This window comes from Botrytis sinoallii, assembly GCF_014898435.1.
Source record: "Botrytis sinoallii strain Bc 23 chromosome Unknown BSIN_005, whole genome shotgun sequence".
Classification (NCBI taxonomy): Eukaryota; Fungi; Ascomycota; class Leotiomycetes; order Helotiales; family Sclerotiniaceae; genus Botrytis; species Botrytis sinoallii.
Window position 1 is genome coordinate 1,388,484 of NW_024066032.1, and position 21,274 is coordinate 1,409,757.

Genomic DNA, 21,274 nt, shown 5'->3' on the forward strand with positions numbered 1-21,274 from the left:
CAGTTTTCTGAATTTTTCTTTTTTCAGCTATTGCTTTATTAGGAATATAGAGATTGAAAGGAGTAGGAGGATGAGGAGAAGCACTGATTATATCTTTGTAGAGAGAAGTCTTGAATTCCTGTTACAGAGGATCGGTGTTGTCAGTTGTCGTATCGATAAATCCTTCTATATCAATGGATTGATCGGATAGAATAGATTTCTTGCCAGTATCGGGTTTCTTGCTAGCTTACTTAGAGCTAATGCTAGCGCTTGCCCGGGATGTCATAGTGCTGATAATGGGAAATAAAAAAAGTAAAAGTAAAAAAGTATTTCGAATAAATAAGTTAAATAATTTGTGATATTATTAATTAGTATTGATTCAATAATAAGATTAGAAATACAGGAAACATGATTCCCACTATTATTAGTAGACCCCTAAATGTCTATATTGTATTCTATCTAAAGAGCTAGCTAATAAGGGGAAGTAATAGACCTTATATAAACACTACTAAAAGAGCTAATCTCCTTCACATTTGCCTAAATACCTTTGATACAGTAGCCATTGTATTGAAGTCATTCTTTTGAAGTGAATTCCCTTGTTCACACAGTTTAAATATAACTCTCTCTTGGTTTGTAATTGCAGACTAGTTTTATAACTATACGTTTTTATATTCTTTCTCGAGTATTATTTTTTCTATTTCGTTTATTTAGAGATGTACTATTATATAGATATTTATTATTAAACGTTATATTATATATACTCGAATCGACTCTAGTATGTCTAAATAAGTTTCATTCAAGTCGACTTGAGAATATTATATATATATCGACGCGAATAAGATAGTAAATACTAGATGAGAATATATATATATTATTCTATCTCAGATCTTAATAAAGAAAAATAGAATAGCGAGATAGTAAAATATATAGAGAAAAGTATGGTTATCTGATTAGAATTTATACTTCTCATACTTGTCACGGGGTGACACTAAGCCCTTTCTGTCCTGTCCTGTCCTGCTATATATGTGAGAATAAGGTAGAACTTCCAGTTCTATCTTCTAGTCTTTTAAGCGTTTAGCTCAATAGTAAAGCTTCTGAATATTTCCAGAGGTGATCCTATGACATTAGGTAGAACTACCCTTAGTTATAAGTAGAGCTGTGTAAAGAGCCTACTTATAGTTTACAAGTCTTCATTGGTTTAGGGGCTAGCATATATAGATCCTGTTTGCCTGTCTGAATGCCTAAGGCATTAGAATCCAGAATCCTGAATCCTGAAACCTCCTAGTAGGTGATGGTATGGAGACCATACCTTAAGGAGGGGGGTGGTGTCACGGGGTGACACTAAGCCCTTTCTGTCCTGTCCTGTCCTGCTATATATGTGAGAGTAGGGTAGAACTTCCAGTTCTACCTCCTAGTCTTTTGGGCGTTTAGCTCAGCGGTAAAGCTTCTGAATACTCCCAGAGGTGATCCCGTGACAAAAGGTAAGATTTAGGGTTAGGGTTATATTATATAGATAAACTATAGATAATTATAAGTTTATATATCACGATATTATAAAGATCTAGTAATAGAAGATTAAATTCTATTCTTATATGAATTAGAATAAATGACTTCAATTCAATAACTACTATATTAAAGAGATTAAGCAGATATGAAAGAAACTAGCTCTTTTAGTAGTATCTATATAAGGCCTAACGCGGCATACCATGTTGCAATAGAATGTATACAAAAGCTACCCTTACAGAATAAAGCAGCTTTCAAACAAATATTATATAGGAGATCGGAAAGCGTGCATGGAGGCGCTCAGAGGATCGGAGACAAAGGCGCAAGTGCGCTAGCCATCGCTTGGGAGGCTACTGAGGGTATTGAGACCCTATCCCTAGGAAAGGGGGATCATGTAAATTAGAAGATCATCCAGCAGTTAGCCCAACCGTAATGCCCCCTGGGAGGCTCGCCTATACGGCCCGGTTGAAAATTACTAATAATAATAATAATAATATAAGGCCTACTACTTTTCTACATAGCTAGCTCTTTAGATGGAATACAATTAGATATTTAGAACCTATCAATACGTAGGTACTACGTCTTTCGTATCCTTCTCAAATTAATAATTCTATTCTATCCTATATAATATAATATATAGTGTAATTTCTATATTAACATCGACATCGAGATCAGATGTTTGATTAGTCTTATTCTTAGGATATTACCATCACTTAGGAAAAGAAAAAGAATAAGAATAAGAATAACCTTCAGAGTTTAGATTTCTGATATCTAGATCTTCAGCAAGAACGGGAGTTCAATGTATAGATCATGATCGATCAAGCATCAAGAAGTTGTGATCTGGAGAATTGAGAAAATGGAATGGATTCTGAAGAGGTGGATTTTTGGGTCGAGTAGTGGAAGTTTGGTTTAGTAAACAGTTGGGCTGTGATTAGATTTGATTTTCTATTGAGATGGGTATTGGAAGTGCATGAGCATGTTCAACAATTCGTGGACAGGAAGAAATCGACTAAAAGGAGAACGATATAATACCAATTTATGCAAAGACAATATCGTAGTTGAAAACCGTGCATATGTCAATATTAAATATTAAATATTAAAGATTAGGCTACACTACAAATACATCACCCCAACAATCCCACGTAACTAATTGACCCATCATAAATCATTCTTCCTATCTCACCACATAAAATCCATTCAAACCCACCCCCGCATCCCTCAACCTATCCACCTTCATCCTCAAACCCATCTTATGCAAAGGTACTCTATCCAACTCCCTCTGCGCCCTCAACCTCACATCCGCATATCCCGTCGTAGCTCTCTCCAACAATCCTCTCCCTTGCTCCTCCCCCGCCTCCGGTGCAAAAACCGGTTGACCAAGTATTGTCTGCGCAAAAACAATATCATTAAGTGAAGCGACCAACTCCTCTTCTATCTCATTTGCAGATACAGGATGCGCGTCTGGACGTATGAATCCCATAACTTTGATTTCCAAATTCTTCACATCATAGGCTTGGGGATCGAAACAATCGGATATGAAATGGATTTTGAATATTCTTTTGCTGGCTTCGGTAATCGTCGCTTTGTGAAGATTGGATGCTTGCATTGGTAACGAGGATATCACTGTTTGCGACCAGATATCCGTATCGAGACGCGGTGTTCCTTTATCTGGAAGTCGTCGAACCCATGCGAAATAATGCCCTCGGAGTTGATGAGATATGTGTTCTGCAATACCAGATAAAGTCATGGTAGGCATACTAAAGTAATCTCCCTCTTTCATTTCAATCTCAGATCGTGCTATGAAACAAATTGGATAAGGAGCTCTTGGTCCCGACTCATTGTCTCCACTTCCAGCTTGATTATATGAGAAACTTCTCACTCCCTTGTAATGAATGTTTCCATTTGTGATGGTCGATTTCACCATATCTTCTGTTCCGCTTTTTCCATAAAGTGCCACGGCTGCTTCCTTCTGGGTTTTAGAAGGCATGAAAGGTTGAGCAACTTTCATTGCAGTAGATGCAACTGGAGAAACCAATCCTCCAATTGTCTTGTTGGCATAAACAGTCATAGCCATAGCCCCAATTTCCAATGGTAAGGTACTCAAACTCGCACCTCTCATTGAAGAAGGACTTTTCGAAGCAGAAAGAATGCGGAAAACCGGACTTGGACACAAAACTTTTTTCTTCTCACCCTTACAAAGCACAAGGTGGAAATAGCCATCGCTTGCTTCGACCGGTATGCGGACTACAAGAGTCTCGCGCAATATATGTTTTGGATGTTTTGTTTTCTTCAAAAATTTCTTGATATCTCGCTGCCAGGCTCGCTCATCATTTTCTTTTAGTTGTTCTGCTGAAATGGGTATTGTTGGTGTGACGTTAATCCAACTACTATTATTTCCTACAAAAGCTTTCAGACGCATCCCAGTATTTCCAGACCACCCTTTGTCTTGAAGCCATACCTGCCGATCTGGCGGTAAAGGTGCATCTGAGAAGATTGAAACCGTAAGAGTTGTAGAACAACCTTGATAAAATACTAGACCGTGTGAATGTCGTAGAATAGAAAAGTGTTTTGTGCTTTCTGATGGATGAGATATGAGTCCTCCCGCGAAATGTCGTGCTTCTTGAAATGCCTTTGAGACGTAGGATGTGGATGGAGTGGATGATGGTTCTGATGATGTTTCGTTTGCGATTTTGGGAACGTCATTGAGGGCTGGTAGATTTGAAGGGGCGGCCGGGGCAGAGATTGTTCTTTCAATGTGTGTACCCGTTTGGGTGATTGGAAGGGTCTCAAAACCGGCGGGTGGAATGGGAACTGTGTGCGATTGCGACACTAAAGTTTGAGCAGCTTTGTTGTTACTATATTTCCCCGCTTTGCTGTCTTCTGATAGATTTCGACCATACTTTGTCGGATCATAGACATTGTTTCCCAAGGGCGTCGCTGGATTCAATTGGAGTGTTACGGGCTTGCGCTGGATTCGAGAGGGGTTCGCACCGTCGTAAGGCCGTAATGGCCTCGGGGTCTCACTGTATGCTGGTGGGGGCGAATAATAATCCATTTGAGTTTGTTTGTTAATTGATCATCATTTTCCGTGTTGTCAAACCGCCGATTTGAGTCCCCATTTCATTAAAATGAGTCGTTGCAGTATCATAATGGCCAAGATAGATGACTGTCGGGAATGTTTCAGTAATCTCGGTCAAAGCGTTAGTCATTATCTTGGAAGATATTGGCAGTAAAAACTGGTGAGTTCGCTCTTTATCATATGAACCATTATATTCACTTCCAGAAACCTCATATATGAAAGAATATTTTGATACCTTTTATGGTGTTCAGCTTGACGTATGGTTTGCCTTGCGCCCAAAAGATGTTTCGTGCATGCAAGCTTATTTTCCCCACCAAATCAATCAATCCACTTTGAACTAGCCTCACTCTGTGCTTCTCACGCAAGGGACGAACGATAAGTTGCATACCAAGCAAACTACCTTGTAAACATTTTGGTACTTTTGAATGTTCCATTTCGAATTTACCAGCCAAACGCTTCCAGTTGCCGACTTGCCTCTTACTGCTCCTGTACAGGTCGAAACAGCTAAACCCGATTTCTTTTTCCCCGACGGCTCGCCACAGCACGTGATATACAAGTCACGTGACATATACTATGCATCGCGTCCGTAACCTGCATGCGTAGATTGGCATACGATTTTATATAGGCAGTAAGAACCCTCTTAGGGGGAAGGAGACGGGATGAAATATATCAAAAGAAACCCTATACTACATGTGTGTACAACCTGACGAAGTCTGTCCAACAGAGAGATCGCTAATCACTTCCATATAACCCCAAAGGCAGCTCCTATAACAATAAGGCGAGCAAATAACTAATAATAGTCATACGGCTATATATCTCATCTATAACCTTTACTATATTCAATTGATTGCTATTAGCACCATAACTAATCCCTTTGTTGTCCCCATTGTGAATTCCAACTGTACTACCCGTATTGTGAGATTGATTGATGACAGTTCCTGCCCCACTATTGTTCAACTTCTCGTCCACAGAGCTCCCTAACCACGGATCGCACCCCTCAACAACTTCCTTGAGCTCCTCTAAATTAGACTTGCTGATACCCATGCACTCCTCATCACTGAGCTTGCGAAGTTTCTCGCGGTCATTCTCCGGAAATTTGTTTTCAAGATCATCGATCAACTTGCAGATGCTCTCTACAAACTTGTCAAAATGATCCTTTTTGTAAAAAAACCCATTTAATGCCTTCGATGACTTTGGATGCCTGACATTTACGCTTGCCGAGAAATCCCATAAACCGGACTCGAATTTTCTTTAGATCGGTTGGTAGGCATGATTCCGGATCAAGTGGCAGCGAACTTTTTCCATCTAGCTTTGTCTGTAACCTTCTTGCTTCCCGCTGAGCGCTCAATAAGCGATCCTGGATATGACCAAGAATTTCGTTTATAGAAGCTAAATCGTATGTATACCCACTCGCGTTCTTGCTGGGGTTGCTAGTGATAGTGAGACCAGCAATTTCACCCCAACGAGAAAGGCGAAGTTGAATAATATCGAGCTTTAGCTGATGAGTTTCGAAATCATCCTTGATTCTCTTGCAAGTTGAATGTAGCCTAGTGTGTCGACAGCAAACTGAAAGAGACTGATGGCTGTGCTAACGCCGTCCATATTTGGGAGAAGAATCAAATACTAGTATTTTATTTGTGTGTGATGTTAAAAGAAGAAAAGTTGTCGTAGGCGATTTGTGATTCTTTCTCAGAATTCAAAGTGACGGAAGAAATTTATATCAAAACGGAGTCGGTTCAAATGTATGCACTCGTGCAAAATAAGTCAATCAATCATAACGACGGTTGCAATATTCATATTGCGGAGTGGTTAATATCTATTATACTTAATGTAGTATCACTACTCCGCCCCTTTCAACAACGCACTCAATAGAAGCTACGGCGTTGTCTGTATCTACAGACCACTCAACTCAGTTCCTTGAGAATACTAAGTAGCAGAGACCTTTTGTAATCCTATTGTGTATCATACGTGAGGAATCACAACGTGTGTTGTCAGCAAGAGTACATGTGAGAGATCTGCACGGATCAGTATGAGGTTTATAAACATGTAAATTTACAATATCGGCGCAACAGATCAAGTTTTAATTGCTTGAAGAAAAAGATGATTATTCAGTATCGAGCCACTACGAACACCCCAGGTTTTTTTGAGCTGTCAACTCCGGCGAGGAGGATATCAACATACCCCACTAACGTACAGATGTGAATGGTCTCCAACGAAACACAAAGTTGAGGCTTTGCATTGGGCTGAGACGATTCCGGCCTAACGCCCCACCAGAGCATCAAACAAGCTGCACCACAAAGCTGTGGCATTTGTGCCATCCATTACAGCCCCGTTTTGTTACTCAAAATAGACGTGCAGATACCAAAACGAGGGACTAGTAGCCAACGGACAGCCACCTCCACTCGTTTCTCGACTTAGCTTAAAAATACAGCGAAACGACCCTTCTTTCTCGGCTCCAGTTCCGACTACCCTTCTTTCAATTCGCCTTCTTCTGGCCTGGTAGCTCGATACCAAACAAAGGGTGCATGCTATCATTGATACACGTGCTGCCATAAAGCATGCCACACTCCACTGACAGGCACGTCCCATAAGGGGGTAAAATACGAGGTAATTGGTGGCCCATGTGTGAGTGGAGTGTTGCATACTTTCTGGCCGTACGCGCAGAGCTTTATGGTCAAGCGCTTGTGCATGAAATGCTTTCTGAGGTGGGCCAGATAACTTGTATGTAATTCCTTAGCTTAGCACGTCCTCACACCCTACGGGTCATAGGTCATAGGTACGGAGATCTTCTCCATCCGTTGGACATACATAAATATCATCACCACCATCACCAAAAAATTAAACCCCCTGGATCTGCAAGCTAACAAATTTTCTGATCTGATAAGCGAGACTTCCGGCGGCCGTACGGTTGTGAAAAGACGGTCTTTTCTGCACTGTCATATCATATTATGTCAGCCCGTTTCTTCTGTGCCAGCGGCCGTTTCAAGATTTTTTTGACTGATATCATTTGATAATATACTGTCACATAACCAATCTCATCGAATATAGATCTCATATTAAATAAGTTTCTCAAATTGCCGTATTAGTGAACCTCAACATCATATCATCGAACTGACCATAGAGCGCTACGAGCTCGTCGGTCATACAAGTATTAGTATGTTGTTTGAACTGACCGTCGTATCAAGTTGCCATCCCTAGGTGGCTGCTAGATGGTGGGATAGAAATAGTTGTAAAAATACTACCTCTTTGCGCAGCTCAATCCAACTTTCAACTTGCATGGACTTCTTTAACGTGTGGATACGATGCAGCGATTAATAATTCACTGCGACATACTACCGAAAATCATGTATTTGTTGTCACGATTACAATGTTGCATCCGGAGGAGTGAAATAACTACCCTATGATGTTGTGATGTCTAATCATATACAGTCGAAGGCCCATTTACAGTACTCCTCAATAGCGGAGGTTATGCATGATAACGATGCATGGCCCAGTACATGTGACTATATCTTGACACTCACTACCACCACTATCATTGCATCTCTATCGACTCGGCTGGACGACTCAATCTAACTCTTAATTTAACTCTCAATTCAACAAAGATAATATCAATTATCATTCAAGTTATCATCCTGTAGCACATCAATAGCTGATCTACAGACTAACTGTTCATCGTCATGTCTGGAAACATTAGCCATAGAATCAATCAAAACGGCAATATTGGTCTGGTGCAAGGTGTAAACTATGGTGATAATATTCGATGTAAGTTTCGGGCATTTACAATACAAGTCCCAGTAACACTCACATTTGCAGATGAAACTCAAGGAAGCAAGACCCTGAAACATATTGCACAGGATGCACATGAAAGGACTAAAACAGCGTGGGAACATTCCGGAACATGCAGCTGGCTATTGCAGGAGACCGATCTTCAATCATGGCTGAAAATGGATGAGGAATATTCCTTTCTTTGGCTTTATGGCATTCGTAAGTTTCTTGAATCGCATAGTTCACAACGCCATACTGATAATTATACAGGAGGGTGCGGAAAATCAACTTTGATGTAAGTTTCCAGCTAGATTGACGTTGTCTTCATTGAATACTTAAGTCCGACCCTCGTGAACAAGCAATGGTTAATCTTTCTGCTGTCCAGGTCTCGTTTAATTGAGAGCACATACCAGGATCGATTTCCGATGAAAGGACATGGAGCTATACGTCTATTGTACTTCTACATCAGCGACGAAAATAATCCAGAAAGCTATCGAAACATGTTGATGACATTTTGGGACCAAGCGGTTCTAAAAACCGAAGAACGATCGACCCATACTTTCGTAAATAATCGTGATACACAGTTTCTTGAGAGCAAGCTGCATGAACTGCTTGTTTCCTTGAAACGCGATATATACATCTTCATTGATGCCGTGGATCAACTTTATTCACGTTCTCGCTATCAAATGATCATGGGACTCAACGAGATGGTTCAAAAGTTCAAGGGGACATCAATCAACCGCATCAGTGTAGCCATCAGCTCTCGTGATTGCGATGGTATGGAGAATCTACGAAAACACAAACTGTTTCCGATTGAAGTCACGGCGGAGAAAAGTAAAGGAGATATCGCAACTTACCTGTCGAAAAATCTCCAGTCAGCAGTCTTACGACGCACATCTAAGCTTAGGCAGCAGGTTTATGACAAATTAATGCAGAAAGCTGATGGGATGTGAGTATAGTGAAGTATCCCTCTCTACTTCAGCTGACATGAATGATCTTAGGTTCTTGTGGGTAAGCTTGCAAACGTTGAATATCTGCAACATGGAAATGGAATCACAAATCTTAAATGCCCTAGAAAGCCTCATTCCACCATAAGAGATGCAAAGACTCTACAAACGCTATGCCGAATACTTTGAAAACACAAAAGAACCAATTGAGCAACAGATATGCCAAAGAGCGATTGCTCTTCTAGCACATAATATAGAACCAATGCCAAAAGAGGTTCTCATTATAGCTGTCTCCTTGGATGCCAAGGGGATACCAAACCAGAAATTATACCAAGAACTGAACCGCAAGCCTACTATGATTATTCGCTATTGCAATTATTTGCTGCGCATGAACGAAAAACTTGGAGTCTTTCAATTCTGCCATGAAACTGTCTTTGAATTCTTCAGAAAATACAAGCCAGAGATATACAACCACAGGATTGCCCGAGTCTGTTTGTCTTACTTGTGCTCACTGGATCTCCCTCGAGGTCTTTCGAATGATGCTACATGGTTCAACCCGGGTAGTCTTGAGGAAATCCTTCAGAAGGAGCCATTTCTATCATTCGCATCTTCTAACTGGGCTACCAGCCTTGGGAAGAGCTTCGTGCCTGAAGATGGAAACAACCCAGAAATAAGACATTCTGGAATTTTCAATCTGTTGAAGATACTTTTTGGCAAGGACGGAGCAGTCGAAGAGAGAGGTAATTTGCAGCTATCATTTCAGATACATATGCTCAACCTGAGAAAGAAGATACCCAAAAACATCACCTACATCCACATCATTAGCTACTTCGCTCTTTTCAGACTGTTTGATACTTTGAGAGATAGAGGGTGGCTTAACCCGAATAAATCTGATATTGACGAGTTGAGGCCGATCCACTGGGCTATAAAGAATGAGAGTGATCTTGATGGTGCTAGCCGCACTGCAAAGAAGTTGATCGAATATGGCGCTGACTTCGATGCAAAAGACAAGGAAGGTCGCAGCCCCCTGTATTACGCGGCTTATTACGGAAATTTGAAAGTAATACAGCTACTGATAGAAAGAAAAGCTCAACTCGACTCCACAGACAAAAACAGTGAGACAGCTTTGATTGCTGCTTGCAGAAAACACCATGAGGCTATTATAAGGGTTCTCGTCGAGGCTGGAGCAGATGTGAAGATTAAAAGCCTTTTCGGTACTGCCCTTCACTTCATTTCCTCTATTGGATGTAGCCATTGTGCTGAAACAATACTTAAATATTGCGGAAAGCTCAGGAAAATTCGAAATGACGGGCCATTTGGAACTTCAATGCATGCTGCTGCATTTAATGGTCACTCAAATCTGGTTAAGCTCTTTTGCTCAGAAGGAATGTCTGTTCGTGTAGCAGATAGAACATACGGAAGCCCTGTGACAGCCGCAGTTGCGGGGCTTAACCCCGGCCTGGACCCAGCCCCTTTCGTGGAGATCATTCAGGAACTGATCAGACATGGGGTGAATATCAATGACCAAAACGGTGAACTAGGACCAGCTCTTCGTATAGCAGCATATCATGGTTATCCAAATATTGTGCGTCTGCTCTTAGAAAAAGGTGCCAAGGTCCGCAAAGCCACTGGTCCAATGGGTACGGCTTATGATGCTGCATCAGACCGCGGGCACGATGAAATCATGAAACTTTTGTTGGGCAGTGATCCAAATGCTGCAGACTACGCTGGCTTATCTGCCTCCAAAGCTCATGATCAGCAACAAATCCAACGCAAATTGTTCAAAAGCGCTGTCCAAGCAAGTAGTATGGATACAATCAACAAGCTCATTGAACAGTTTGTTATTCTCTTTGGAAATGAAATCAGAAAGGGTGAAACCACATTTCTTAAGCGGCTAGCAAAACTTGCCGAAAACGTCTTCGAAGACGTGACAACATTGGCAACAAAGATCCACGATGATTCCGATACACCCAAGAGAAAAAGAAACTTTGGCCGCAGACATTTTCATCGAGACAGGCTGTTTAGCATTTTGTGTATGGGGTTAGCACGCAAAGATTTCGAAGATGATGATCATGATTCAACCTCAGCAATGAGGCATGCTAGTGAAGCGTCTCCCGGTTATCGCGGAGCTGCGACTAATTTGGCCCAAAACAGTTTTGAAAAGCACTTCCCACAAGTTCTGAATCTACTGACTCAAGCTGCAGTGAAGATCCTGGAGAATGCCATTGAGAATAAGGATAGAGCTGTGATTAGGCTAACTGCCAATACGTGGATTGATGGATTGAACAACCTTGTCTCCTATCCTATTTTTGGCCAGTTTATGTTGACTAAAGTGGTTCAGAGGCGTGCGGCTGAACTCAAGCAACACTTGATCGACCCAGACTTGAGCCCAGATGAAAGATTTAAGAAAGCCGAGGCTCTAGCTCTTGTGGGCACTGAACTACTTTTGACAGCCGTTGGGCGCGGCCAGAAGTTCAAGCACCTGTCCCTTGTTATTTCTAAGCTTTGGATCAAGGCTATTAATGATGTCGAGAGCCTGGGTGAAGCAGGGAAGGCATCAATAAAAGAGTTCATACGAGCTTTTGTGGAGCGGTTCTCAGAAGCAGTCACAAACAAAGATCAAATCAACGCCGAAACATGTACAAAGGCTGGGATAGAGATCATGAGAGCAGTATCCATTGATAAGAATGAGACATTGCTGGAGAATTTGAGCAATGAGTGGGTGATACAATGGGCTATGGCTATTGAAAAAAATATGGAATATGTAGTCAAAGAGCCGATCCATCAAATGTTGAAAGATTACCAAGCATGCTTAAAGGACAACAAGTACAACGAAGGTATTGGTCTCGCAATTACAGGTATTGCAGTTCTTCGCTCGGCTTTCAAGCAAAAAGAAAGCCCAGCAGCATTGGTACTCCAGCCTTTCATCGAAGATGGCTTTGAATTGACGCAAAAATTTCTTGCACGGTGTGATACACCTACTGCTGCGGAAAATTTGAAGTCATTCCCGGTTGAGATTCAGGATCTAAGAGCTTTGCTTAACTCCATTATCAGCTTGCTTGCGATAGAAGAGATACAGCACCACCGCTTATCAGTGAGGCCTTTGGTTTCGCAGATTCTTGATCTCGCACAAGTTACTGTAGACTATCGCTCCCAAGAACTTTCTCAAGCTTTTACCCAGTGCGTTGAAGAGGCCGATCAAATCTTCTTTCCCCTTGAGCAAGATGAGCGACTCCTTCAGATTGGTAGAGCAGTTTTTTGTTTACTTGAGGTGGCGTTATACAAGAAAGAGAAATATTCCAATGTTTTGTCAATACTGAGAGGGGCGGCTCTGAATGGTATGATTAGGGTATCGACCTTTATCGGAAGTGGTCGATTGGTAGAATATGATGGAGTTATTAAGTATCTGAACCTTTATTAATATAAATAATTAAGGAAGTTAGAGCAGGAGACTAGATTACTATATTGAGTAGATTGAATGAAGAAAGTACGTTAATTGAGAGCGTAGAATGTATTGTAAGTAGGATATATTCTATCATAAAAAGATCTAAATCGAAGGCATGTAAATCTCTTTTGATGACTAAAGTAGCTAACTAAAGTAGCGCGCAATCTAGTAATAATGATTTCGTAGAAGTAATCTCAGATGATTTCATCCTAAAATAAGTGTTAATTTATGAATCCAAAGAACGAAATGAAACCGATTCACATTATAAAAACAGAATATCTCTAACCGTAGTATACTATTTTCAAAGTATTCGATTATCAAACCTCTTCTGATTGAATAAGTAATGTGCGGACGCTAGGACAGAGCTGTTCCGGCCGACGAACGGGCTAAATGCCTACGAAACCACTTCAATAATTCAGAGTTAAAATTAAGTTCTTCTGGGATTCATTTCAAAATGAATAACAAAGTTCTCCTAACATCCAAACCACAATTGACTAATTAAATTCTTCTCGCGTTCAAATTCAGGTTAGACAATCAAGTTCTTCGAGTAATACAATTCAATTTGATATTCAAATGCCTGGGATATTATTTTGGCGTGCAATTCATTACAATCATGTGGAGCCCCTTCACCAGACCCAAAATAAGCGAAACGGCGAAATCAAATTAAGATTTTTCGTATTTGTAAAAAGTGAAGGAATAATTTTCATAACCTAAAGTTGTGGTATGCAGTACATTTGCTTCTGTTTTCCACAGGTCTCGAATTTGATACAATCTGAATGAGAGGTCAAATTTAGAGTGAATATCAAAGATGACCCACTCGAGAGGCAGTCAGTGTATCGGCATTTCTCATGCCTATAACCTCAGGACTAAAGTTCCTGTTACGCAACCGAATCGCCGGAACGCTGCTGATATGCTCCACACGTTCATATGCTGAAATAACAGCCACATCAAACGTCAATTAGGATTAGGCCGAATGGTCCAGTGGTAGGATTGTTGTTTCGGGATACTCTCCCCACGTATACTCGTGATAGAATATGACAGATCCCGGGTTCGAACCCCGGTTCGGCCCTCCATTTTTGCTACCTTGTTAACGTTTTGATATTGAGTATTCTGGTTGGAACCACTGTCGTTCGAAGTTTTGACATTTTTCTTTTGTCCTGGTGGGGTACACGAACGAATGACTAATGATGCCTACCTACCTAAATAAGGGTTCTCGGGGTTGCAGATGCGATCCACCTATGCACACTAAGAAAAACATCGAATTCCATTTAACCTTCTTTTTCTTTCGTGATTTTACCCAAAAATTCGAATGTTCATAGGCCAGGTAAGACTGGTAGAAATTACCTCTCTGATCAGTCTCTTAACCCGGAAACCGATAAATTCCATAGCGAGAATACGTGGCCGAAAAGGGAGGGCCTTAAGAGTGCCTCCGGACTTGTGGAGTAATGTGAAAATTGGACCTACCGAAAAGTTTGAAAACTTCTCACTCACTTCTCTGACAAAAGAATGATTCATCCACTTGTCAAAACACAACTGCATGAATTTTCTGCAAAGTCGCGAGAGACGGGAAACTGGAGAGCATACCATCAATCTCAAACCCTCACCCAAAATGTAAAAGCTGACCACTGGCGGTCTCGAACCGCCGACCTTGGCGTGCCAAACCCATCTGAAAGATTGGAACAGATATTAGCACCACGCTCTAACCAACTGAGCTAAGCGGCCTGATTGGATACCAGCGGCGCCGTGTATCAATTCATATTGGTTTCTCTGATCAGACAAATTCACACAGTATTCAGAGCCTGGCTCTCTGGGTATTGGAATAGCTACCCACATCTCATTGACCTCGTCTTCCTGTAAGTTAGTCACAAGCAATGTGATACAGCTTTCGAGATTGCAACTGTAAGGGAATTGCTCACAGCATTTTACACTCCTGACTCGTTCCTTCCTATCTGAGATTTTTAGCAATTTTGTTAATACATAGTCTATACACAGATATTGGGAATCACTCTATGAGCAGACAATTACACGAGTAATGAGATACTTCTGAATTGATCTTGCAGCATTGGAAGAAAACCATTGTTTGGTGATAAATGATTTTCAATTGTTAGATGAGTTCGAGTATTGGATTCGTATTGAATGTCTGGATCTATTGAGAACAATAATACCTAGGCAGTAGCCTAATGTCTCGAGTATTCGAAAATTCGAAGTCGGAAGAATTTGATTCGGATTGATTACAACCGAACTATTTGACAAATTTTTGGAGGGGTCAGACTAGAGTCTAGCTCAGAAGGCGGGTATGTATGTGTGTATTCAATTTGATAATATCAGAGTAAGTACAGCTTGCTAATTCGGTAAAATCTAGTTAAGGCGAACTAGTCGTATACATGTTTAGTTTCGAGTTCTGAAAAGAGACGACTGAATGCTAATCTACTAGCTCTCAGTCAGCCAGAGATCTCTCAAAGACGTAAGTAATGTAGCAAACAGAGTAGCCTGATATTGTCATAAGAAGGCGGCGCAGTTGTTCATTGCATCCTACAAAAGTACAAATTACATGTAATATTGACTTCGCCAGCATAAAACTTGACATCAAGATTGAAACAATGGCGCCTTCTGCGCAGACAGTAAAATAATTGCATATAGATTGCAACCAACTCATATTGGAAGGATAACTAACAAACGTACGGGTATCATATAGACAGGTATCAATTCATAAAAACTGTTGCTCTCAAAACACTCAATAGATGTAACCTTCGCTTCCAAACACCGAAATCTTTCCCTTCCAAAGATACCCACCAAATTAACGTCCAAGACAAATTTTCTACTCATCACTTTCCTCGACAGGTCCACCCATACTTGCAGGTTTCTCCGTAAGTGCTCTCGTGATTCGTGCGTAAAATCTCGCAGCTTGTGGCCTTGGAAATTCTATCTCATCAACAAAATAGTCTGGTAATAGATCCAGTAAGGGTTTATCTCTGCTTGGATCTAAAAGTGGCGTATATCGACAATCTGGATCACCATCTGCCATTTTCTCGCTCTCAACACCTAATTTGAAGTGAAGAGCTAGTGTTAAAGTCAGTATAGAGTCATTATATTAGCAAGAAATAGGACAACTTACTACCATTACGACCTGTCTGAATACAATCAAAGACATCTTCTTCGGTTTCTCGTTTGACACCACGTATAATAAGTCCGGTTAAATCACTGTATAGATCTTCTTTCAATTGAGCGGCTTGTGCGGCTTGAGCTGCTTCTTGACTTCCAATAATACGCATACCACCATTGGCTTTGATAGCACTGCCTGGAACCTTGTTATTTGCGCTTTCGTATGATGCGGTTATCTTACGATTTGCTGCAAGCTTGGTAGACAATGTCTTGTTTTCTACCTGTGCTTCTGATAACGACAATTCCAATTGATGGATCTGGGCTTGTAAATTCGTAACTAATGCGTCTTGCGATTCAATTGTTTTCTTCAAACTTCGTGCTTCTTTTGCCAAAGAAGTTTGAGTTGCTAGATTGGCTTTCAAAGAAGCGATAAGCTCATTCGATACTACTCAAGGTTAGTGCCTGACCCGATTGCCTGAGTTTAAGAGTTCCTTACCCTTTGTTTTTTCCTCCGCTGCCTTTTTGTATCGGTCAAAAGTTTTCTCTGCTTCCTTGACCCCGACCTCTCGTAGATCTTGGTATTTTACCTCCACATGCTCAAGTTTCTTTGAAAGTTCGCCAAGCCTGCGTCTGACAGCTGGCTCATTCCTCTCTGTATCCGAAGCACTGCCTGCTCGGTGCCGCGAAACGGACATCTGTCGTCGCCGTGAGTCGTTGTGCGAGCGAGATCCTTTCCTTTTCACCTCAGGTATGCTATCTTCTTGTTCCAATTCTTCGATATCTTCATCCATTTCCACTTCTGTTTCTTGTGCTTGAGTTTCTTGAATAACCTTTTCAGGTGACCCTTGTTCTACAACAGGCTCCTCTTGTACCTTTGCTTTGCCTTTTCTTCCAGGCCTACCCTTTTTGCCCACGGGTGCTACGATTTCTTCTGCGATTTCTTCTGCGATTTCTGGTTCGGGAACCACTGTTTTAGTGGCTCTACCTCGAGTCGCAGCTGGTTTTTTCGTAGCTTTTGCTTCAACTTGCTTCGGCGCAGTAACCTCACCATCTAATTCATCACCCGAAGCTACATCCTCCATAGTGATATCTTCTGTCTCATCAATTTGCTCGGCCTCCTTCCCAGTATCCTTCTGTCGATTAATTTTGGCTGCCTGAACATTCTTTCTTCCTCTTTTTGCCTGGGATGATGATTCAGGTGTTGGCTTCCCATTGATTCTTCCACTCGTGCGACGCGCTGGGGATTTTATTTTTGTAACTTTTGATGGAGCAGTCTTAGGTCTTCCTCGTGCTTTCTTCGCAGCTGTATTATCTTTTAATTGTTGTTTCGACATTGTGCGCTCTACCAAGTGGTCATCCTCTGAGTCTGATCCTATCAGTCCTGCAAGTGTTGAGTTCTTGAACTTCGACATTTAATGTAAACAATGCGCTTGGATTGAGACGCGAGATGATTGAATGAGTAACGCGATTTTAGCGGTGAGGCTGTATAATTGTTAAAATCGTCTTAAGTTGGCAGAGTTCGATTCGCCGGTGTGATCTGATTTGCGACAGTAGAGAACTCAAATGAGTAGATTTAATAAGTGCAAATGTTGAGGCAACGGGGTAGTTCCATCCAAAATCGAGGGGAAACCTCTTGCCAAAGTAAACAAAGTTAGACGAGTGGCTTCTGTGGCTCATCGGATTTTATCCTTGCAGATCCGTGAACAGAGCACGTGTCAAAGCCTTTACATTTTTTCAGCCACATTAGACACCGAACAAACGCCACAGCACAAGCAAACCGCCGCGATCTCAAGTCAGCTATTCAGTTCTTAAACGGACAACTACAAAATCGCGTTTCTAGTATACTTTGATCTTAAAACTCCATTTTTGAAGCATCGGAAAGCTGCGACTAGGTGGCATATACTGTCTCTGAGCTTTGCGCATCATGATGGGGGATGGTAATAGTAGGAAGTATGGTCTCTTACAAGATCTATTATTGATCGTTGTTTCTGTGAGTATGCCAGGAATACCTCCACAATTTGCTTTACAACGACTAATCTGGCTGTCATTCATAGACTGCCTCTTTTTACTACGTCGCAAAGAGTTTAATACCGGCTCTACCTTTTCAGAACGATGCTGAGAAGGAACAACACGAAGAAGCAAGACTAAAAGCCGCGGCGAACCTGCGAAGATTAAATAGAAGGGGTAGTGATGAAGATTCAGATTCAGAGGAAACAGTCTCGGGGAGAGGAAAGTCTCGCCGTCCTCGCAAAGAGGACTTGATCCTCGATCAATATGAAAACCAGATTGCCATGGAAGTTGTAGCTCCAGAGGACATTCCTGTCGGTTTTGATGGTGAGTAATCTGTACTAAAAAGTAATACAAAGGTGCTAATTTTATACAGACATCGGTGGTTTGGACGACATTATCGAAGAATTGAAAGAATCCGTTATATATCCTCTCACAATGCCTCATTTATACTCGCATTCATCCCCTCTTTTATCTGCACCTTCTGGTGTATTATTATATGGTCCTCCAGGATGCGGCAAAACTATGTTGGCAAAGGCTTTGGCGCATGAAAGTGGAGCTTGTTTTATCAATCTACATATCTCGACTTTGACAGAAAAGTGGTATGGTGATTCAAATAAGCTGGTCCGCGCAGTATTTTCATTGGCCAGAAAGTTGCAACCCAGTATCGTGTTTATCGATGAAATAGATGCAGTGTTGGGACAAAGACGAAGTGGTGAACATGAAGCCAGTGGTATGGTCAAAGCAGAGTGAGTAAAATTATGCGGATATTTCATAATTCTAGCTAACGATTTCAGATTTATGACACTCTGGGATGGTCTCACTTCATCGAATAAGAGCGGATTACCAGCTAGAATTATGATTCTAGGTGCTACAAATCGAATTCAAGATATTGACGAGGCAATCTTACGAAGAATGCCCAAGAAATTTCCTGTTTCATTACCCTCGAACTCGCAAAGAAGACGTATCCTGAATTTGATCCTTAAAGATACAAAAACCGATCCAGATAACTTCGATATTGAATACCTTACAAGAGTTATGGCTGGTATGTCAGGAAGTGATATCAAGGAAGCATGTAGAGATGCAGCTATGGTTCCAGTTCGAGAATTCATCAGAGAACAGAGGGAAAGAGGCATGTCCATGAGTGGCGTTGACCATTCGAATGTTCGAGGTGTACGGACAGAGGATTTTTTCGGTAGAAAAGGGGGCGGCCAAATTATCAAGGACAATCATGCACGACACATAGCTGCGGAAACTACATCAACAACAAGAGGCACGACTTCTAGTGATGGTTATGAAGATGTTGAAGAGAGCGTTGCTGAATCAATGGATTAACGAATTTATCACGTATATCTGGTCATCTGAGTACAATCGCGTTGTATTATACTAGGTAGCTATGCACGGCGTTTGGGGGTTTGTAATGATATAGAAACAAAGAAAGCAAAACTTCCTTTCTTTCCATGATTCAATGAAAATATATTTCATGATCTAAATTACCAAGCTTCACCAATTCTTACCTTCATGGATTAAAATCATCTACTTTTTGAGCTGCATCGAAATGATGCTGATTCTTCACCTCGCTCGTTCACCTCCTATTCATCATTGTTATTGTTATACCCCTCTCTATGTGAATGCTTACAATCATCCCTCTCTTGAGGCGAATCGTGATAAGTGAGCACGTCATTTTTAGCGTCAAACAACCCCACATCTTCAGAGTCAGAGTCCGATTTACGGCGCTACGGAATTCTCCCTACAAAGTTATATCTGGGGAACCAAATTTCTGAGTCTTACAAACAAAATCAATACTTTCTCATATACTCTCACCGACCATAATTATTTGTTCAACTTATAAGGAATTGATATATTATACCAGCCTTCAATCTCAAGTCCAAGTTTGATTCATCATCTTTCATCCTCTTAAATCATTGCTGCTTCAATTGGAATTTCCCCGCTTCTGCAATCTCACACGACCTTGAAACACAATACCAATATCAATATGTCTTCACCATCCGGCTCCTCACAAGCATCTGGAGCTGGCAAAGCCAATGGCGCCCTCAACAAAGCATTCCCGCACATTGACCTTGATGGTCACAACCTTCCTCCCTCGCCTGCACCATCTAGTCCTCACAATGGCAGAAGATATGCCTTGGCCACCGAATTAGTTTACACCGAGACTAAGGATCAGTATGGAGCTTCAAGCATGCCGATATATCAATCTGCCACATTCAAACAAAATTTGGCCGGTGGCGGATCAGAATACGATTATACACGTTCCGGAAATCCTACAAGAACACACCTGGAACGACATCTCGCGAAGATTATGAACGCTAACCGTGCCCTCGTCGTTGGTTCTGGCATGGGAGCATTAGATGTTATTACACGAGTTTTACGACCTGGAGACGAAGTCATTACAGGAGATGATTTATACGGAGGTACCAATCGATTGTTGACATACTTGGCTGCGAATACTGGCATAATCGTACACCACGTCGATACGACTACTCCCGATAAAGTCAAAGCAGTTCTGGGTCCTAAAACAGCCATGGTTTTGCTCGAGACACCAACCAATCCTTTGATAAAAATTGTCGATATTGCGACAATTGCAAGGACAGCACACGAATTGAATGAGAAAGCTTTAGTTGTTGTTGACAATACTATGCTTTCTCCCATGCTATGCAATCCCTTGGATCTTGGCGCAGATATAGTCTATGAGTCAGGCACAAAATATCTCTCTGGGCATCACGATATCATGGCTGGTGTTCTAGCTTTCAATGACCCCGCCATTGGAGATAAGATGTACTTCACAATTAATTCTACTGGTTGCGGGCTCTCACCAAACGATTCATTCTTACTTATGAGGGGAATAAAAACTTTGGCAATCCGTATGGAACGACAACAAACAAACGCCCAAGCAATTGCTGAATTCCTTGAAACACATGGTTTCCGTGTAAGGTACCCTGGCTTGAAATCCCATCCTCAATATGATCTTCACTGGTCCATGGCTCGTGGAGCTGGAGCTGTGTTATCCTTTGAAACAGGCGATGTTGCTCTCTCTGAGAGAATTGTTGAGGCAGCAAAGTTATGGGGCATTAGTGTCAGTTTTGGTTGTGTCAACAGTCTGATCAGTATGCCATGCCAAATGAGTCATGCCAGTATTGATGCAAAGACCAGAAAGGAAAGACAGATGCCAGAAGATATCATTAGACTGTGTGTTGGAATTGAGGACGTGAATGATTTAATTGACGATTTGAGCCGTGCTGTAAGTACACATCGAAAAGGTCCACGTAATAATGCTAACTCTACCCAGCTCGTTCAAGCAGGTGCTGTGAAGGTAACTCTTGATGGATTCCATGCTGTAGAGACAGCTCAAGCTGTTGCTGAGGTACCGATAGCTGAATCGGATGCTGCTGCAGCTCCATTGTAATGAATGATTTAATGTACATTGCC

The 21,274-nt window shown here is 41.4% G+C and overlaps 6 protein-coding genes across 6 annotated transcripts; 3 read left to right on the top strand and 3 right to left on the bottom strand.

Moving 5' to 3' along the window:
- Positions 1–2,656: 2,656 nt before the first annotated feature.
- EAF02_003556 (uncharacterized protein) lies at positions 2,657–4,537 on the bottom strand (the record flags this gene model as incomplete). The annotated part of the gene is made up of 1 exon (XM_038899604.1): positions 2,657–4,537. The coding sequence occupies one exon, from the start codon at positions 4,535–4,537 to the stop codon at positions 2,657–2,659; it is 1,881 nt and encodes a 626-aa protein (XP_038760531.1).
- A 595-nt stretch (positions 4,538–5,132) lies between these two features.
- Positions 5,133–6,163, bottom strand: EAF02_003557 (uncharacterized protein; the record flags this gene model as incomplete). Its single annotated transcript, XM_038899605.1, is given in 4 exon segments — positions 5,133–5,152; positions 5,422–5,716; positions 5,733–6,108; positions 6,129–6,163. The coding sequence occupies 4 exon segments, from the start codon at positions 6,161–6,163 to the stop codon at positions 5,133–5,135; spliced, it is 726 nt and encodes a 241-aa protein (XP_038760532.1).
- A 2,075-nt stretch (positions 6,164–8,238) lies between these two features.
- Positions 8,239–12,694, top strand: EAF02_003558 (uncharacterized protein; the record flags this gene model as incomplete). Its single annotated transcript, XM_038899606.1, has 6 exons — positions 8,239–8,323; positions 8,375–8,545; positions 8,597–8,621; positions 8,712–9,275; positions 9,328–9,337; positions 9,491–12,694. 6 exons carry the CDS (start codon positions 8,239–8,241, stop codon positions 12,692–12,694), a joined length of 4,059 nt encoding a protein of 1,352 aa, XP_038760533.1.
- A 2,842-nt stretch (positions 12,695–15,536) lies between these two features.
- EAF02_003559 (uncharacterized protein) lies at positions 15,537–17,232 on the bottom strand (the record flags this gene model as incomplete). The annotated part of the gene is made up of 3 exons (XM_038899607.1): positions 15,537–15,778; positions 15,834–16,265; positions 16,317–17,232. The coding sequence occupies 3 exons, from the start codon at positions 17,230–17,232 to the stop codon at positions 15,537–15,539; spliced, it is 1,590 nt and encodes a 529-aa protein (XP_038760534.1).
- A 512-nt stretch (positions 17,233–17,744) lies between these two features.
- Positions 17,745–19,162, top strand: EAF02_003560 (uncharacterized protein; the record flags this gene model as incomplete). The annotated part of the gene is made up of 4 exons (XM_038899608.1): positions 17,745–17,810; positions 17,875–18,154; positions 18,204–18,576; positions 18,625–19,162. 4 exons carry the CDS (start codon positions 17,745–17,747, stop codon positions 19,160–19,162), a joined length of 1,257 nt encoding a protein of 418 aa, XP_038760535.1.
- A 661-nt stretch (positions 19,163–19,823) lies between these two features.
- Positions 19,824–21,251, top strand: EAF02_003561 (uncharacterized protein; the record flags this gene model as incomplete). Its single annotated transcript, XM_038899609.1, has 2 exons — positions 19,824–21,086; positions 21,135–21,251. 2 exons carry the CDS (start codon positions 19,824–19,826, stop codon positions 21,249–21,251), a joined length of 1,380 nt encoding a protein of 459 aa, XP_038760536.1.
- Positions 21,252–21,274: the final 23 nt, after the last annotated feature.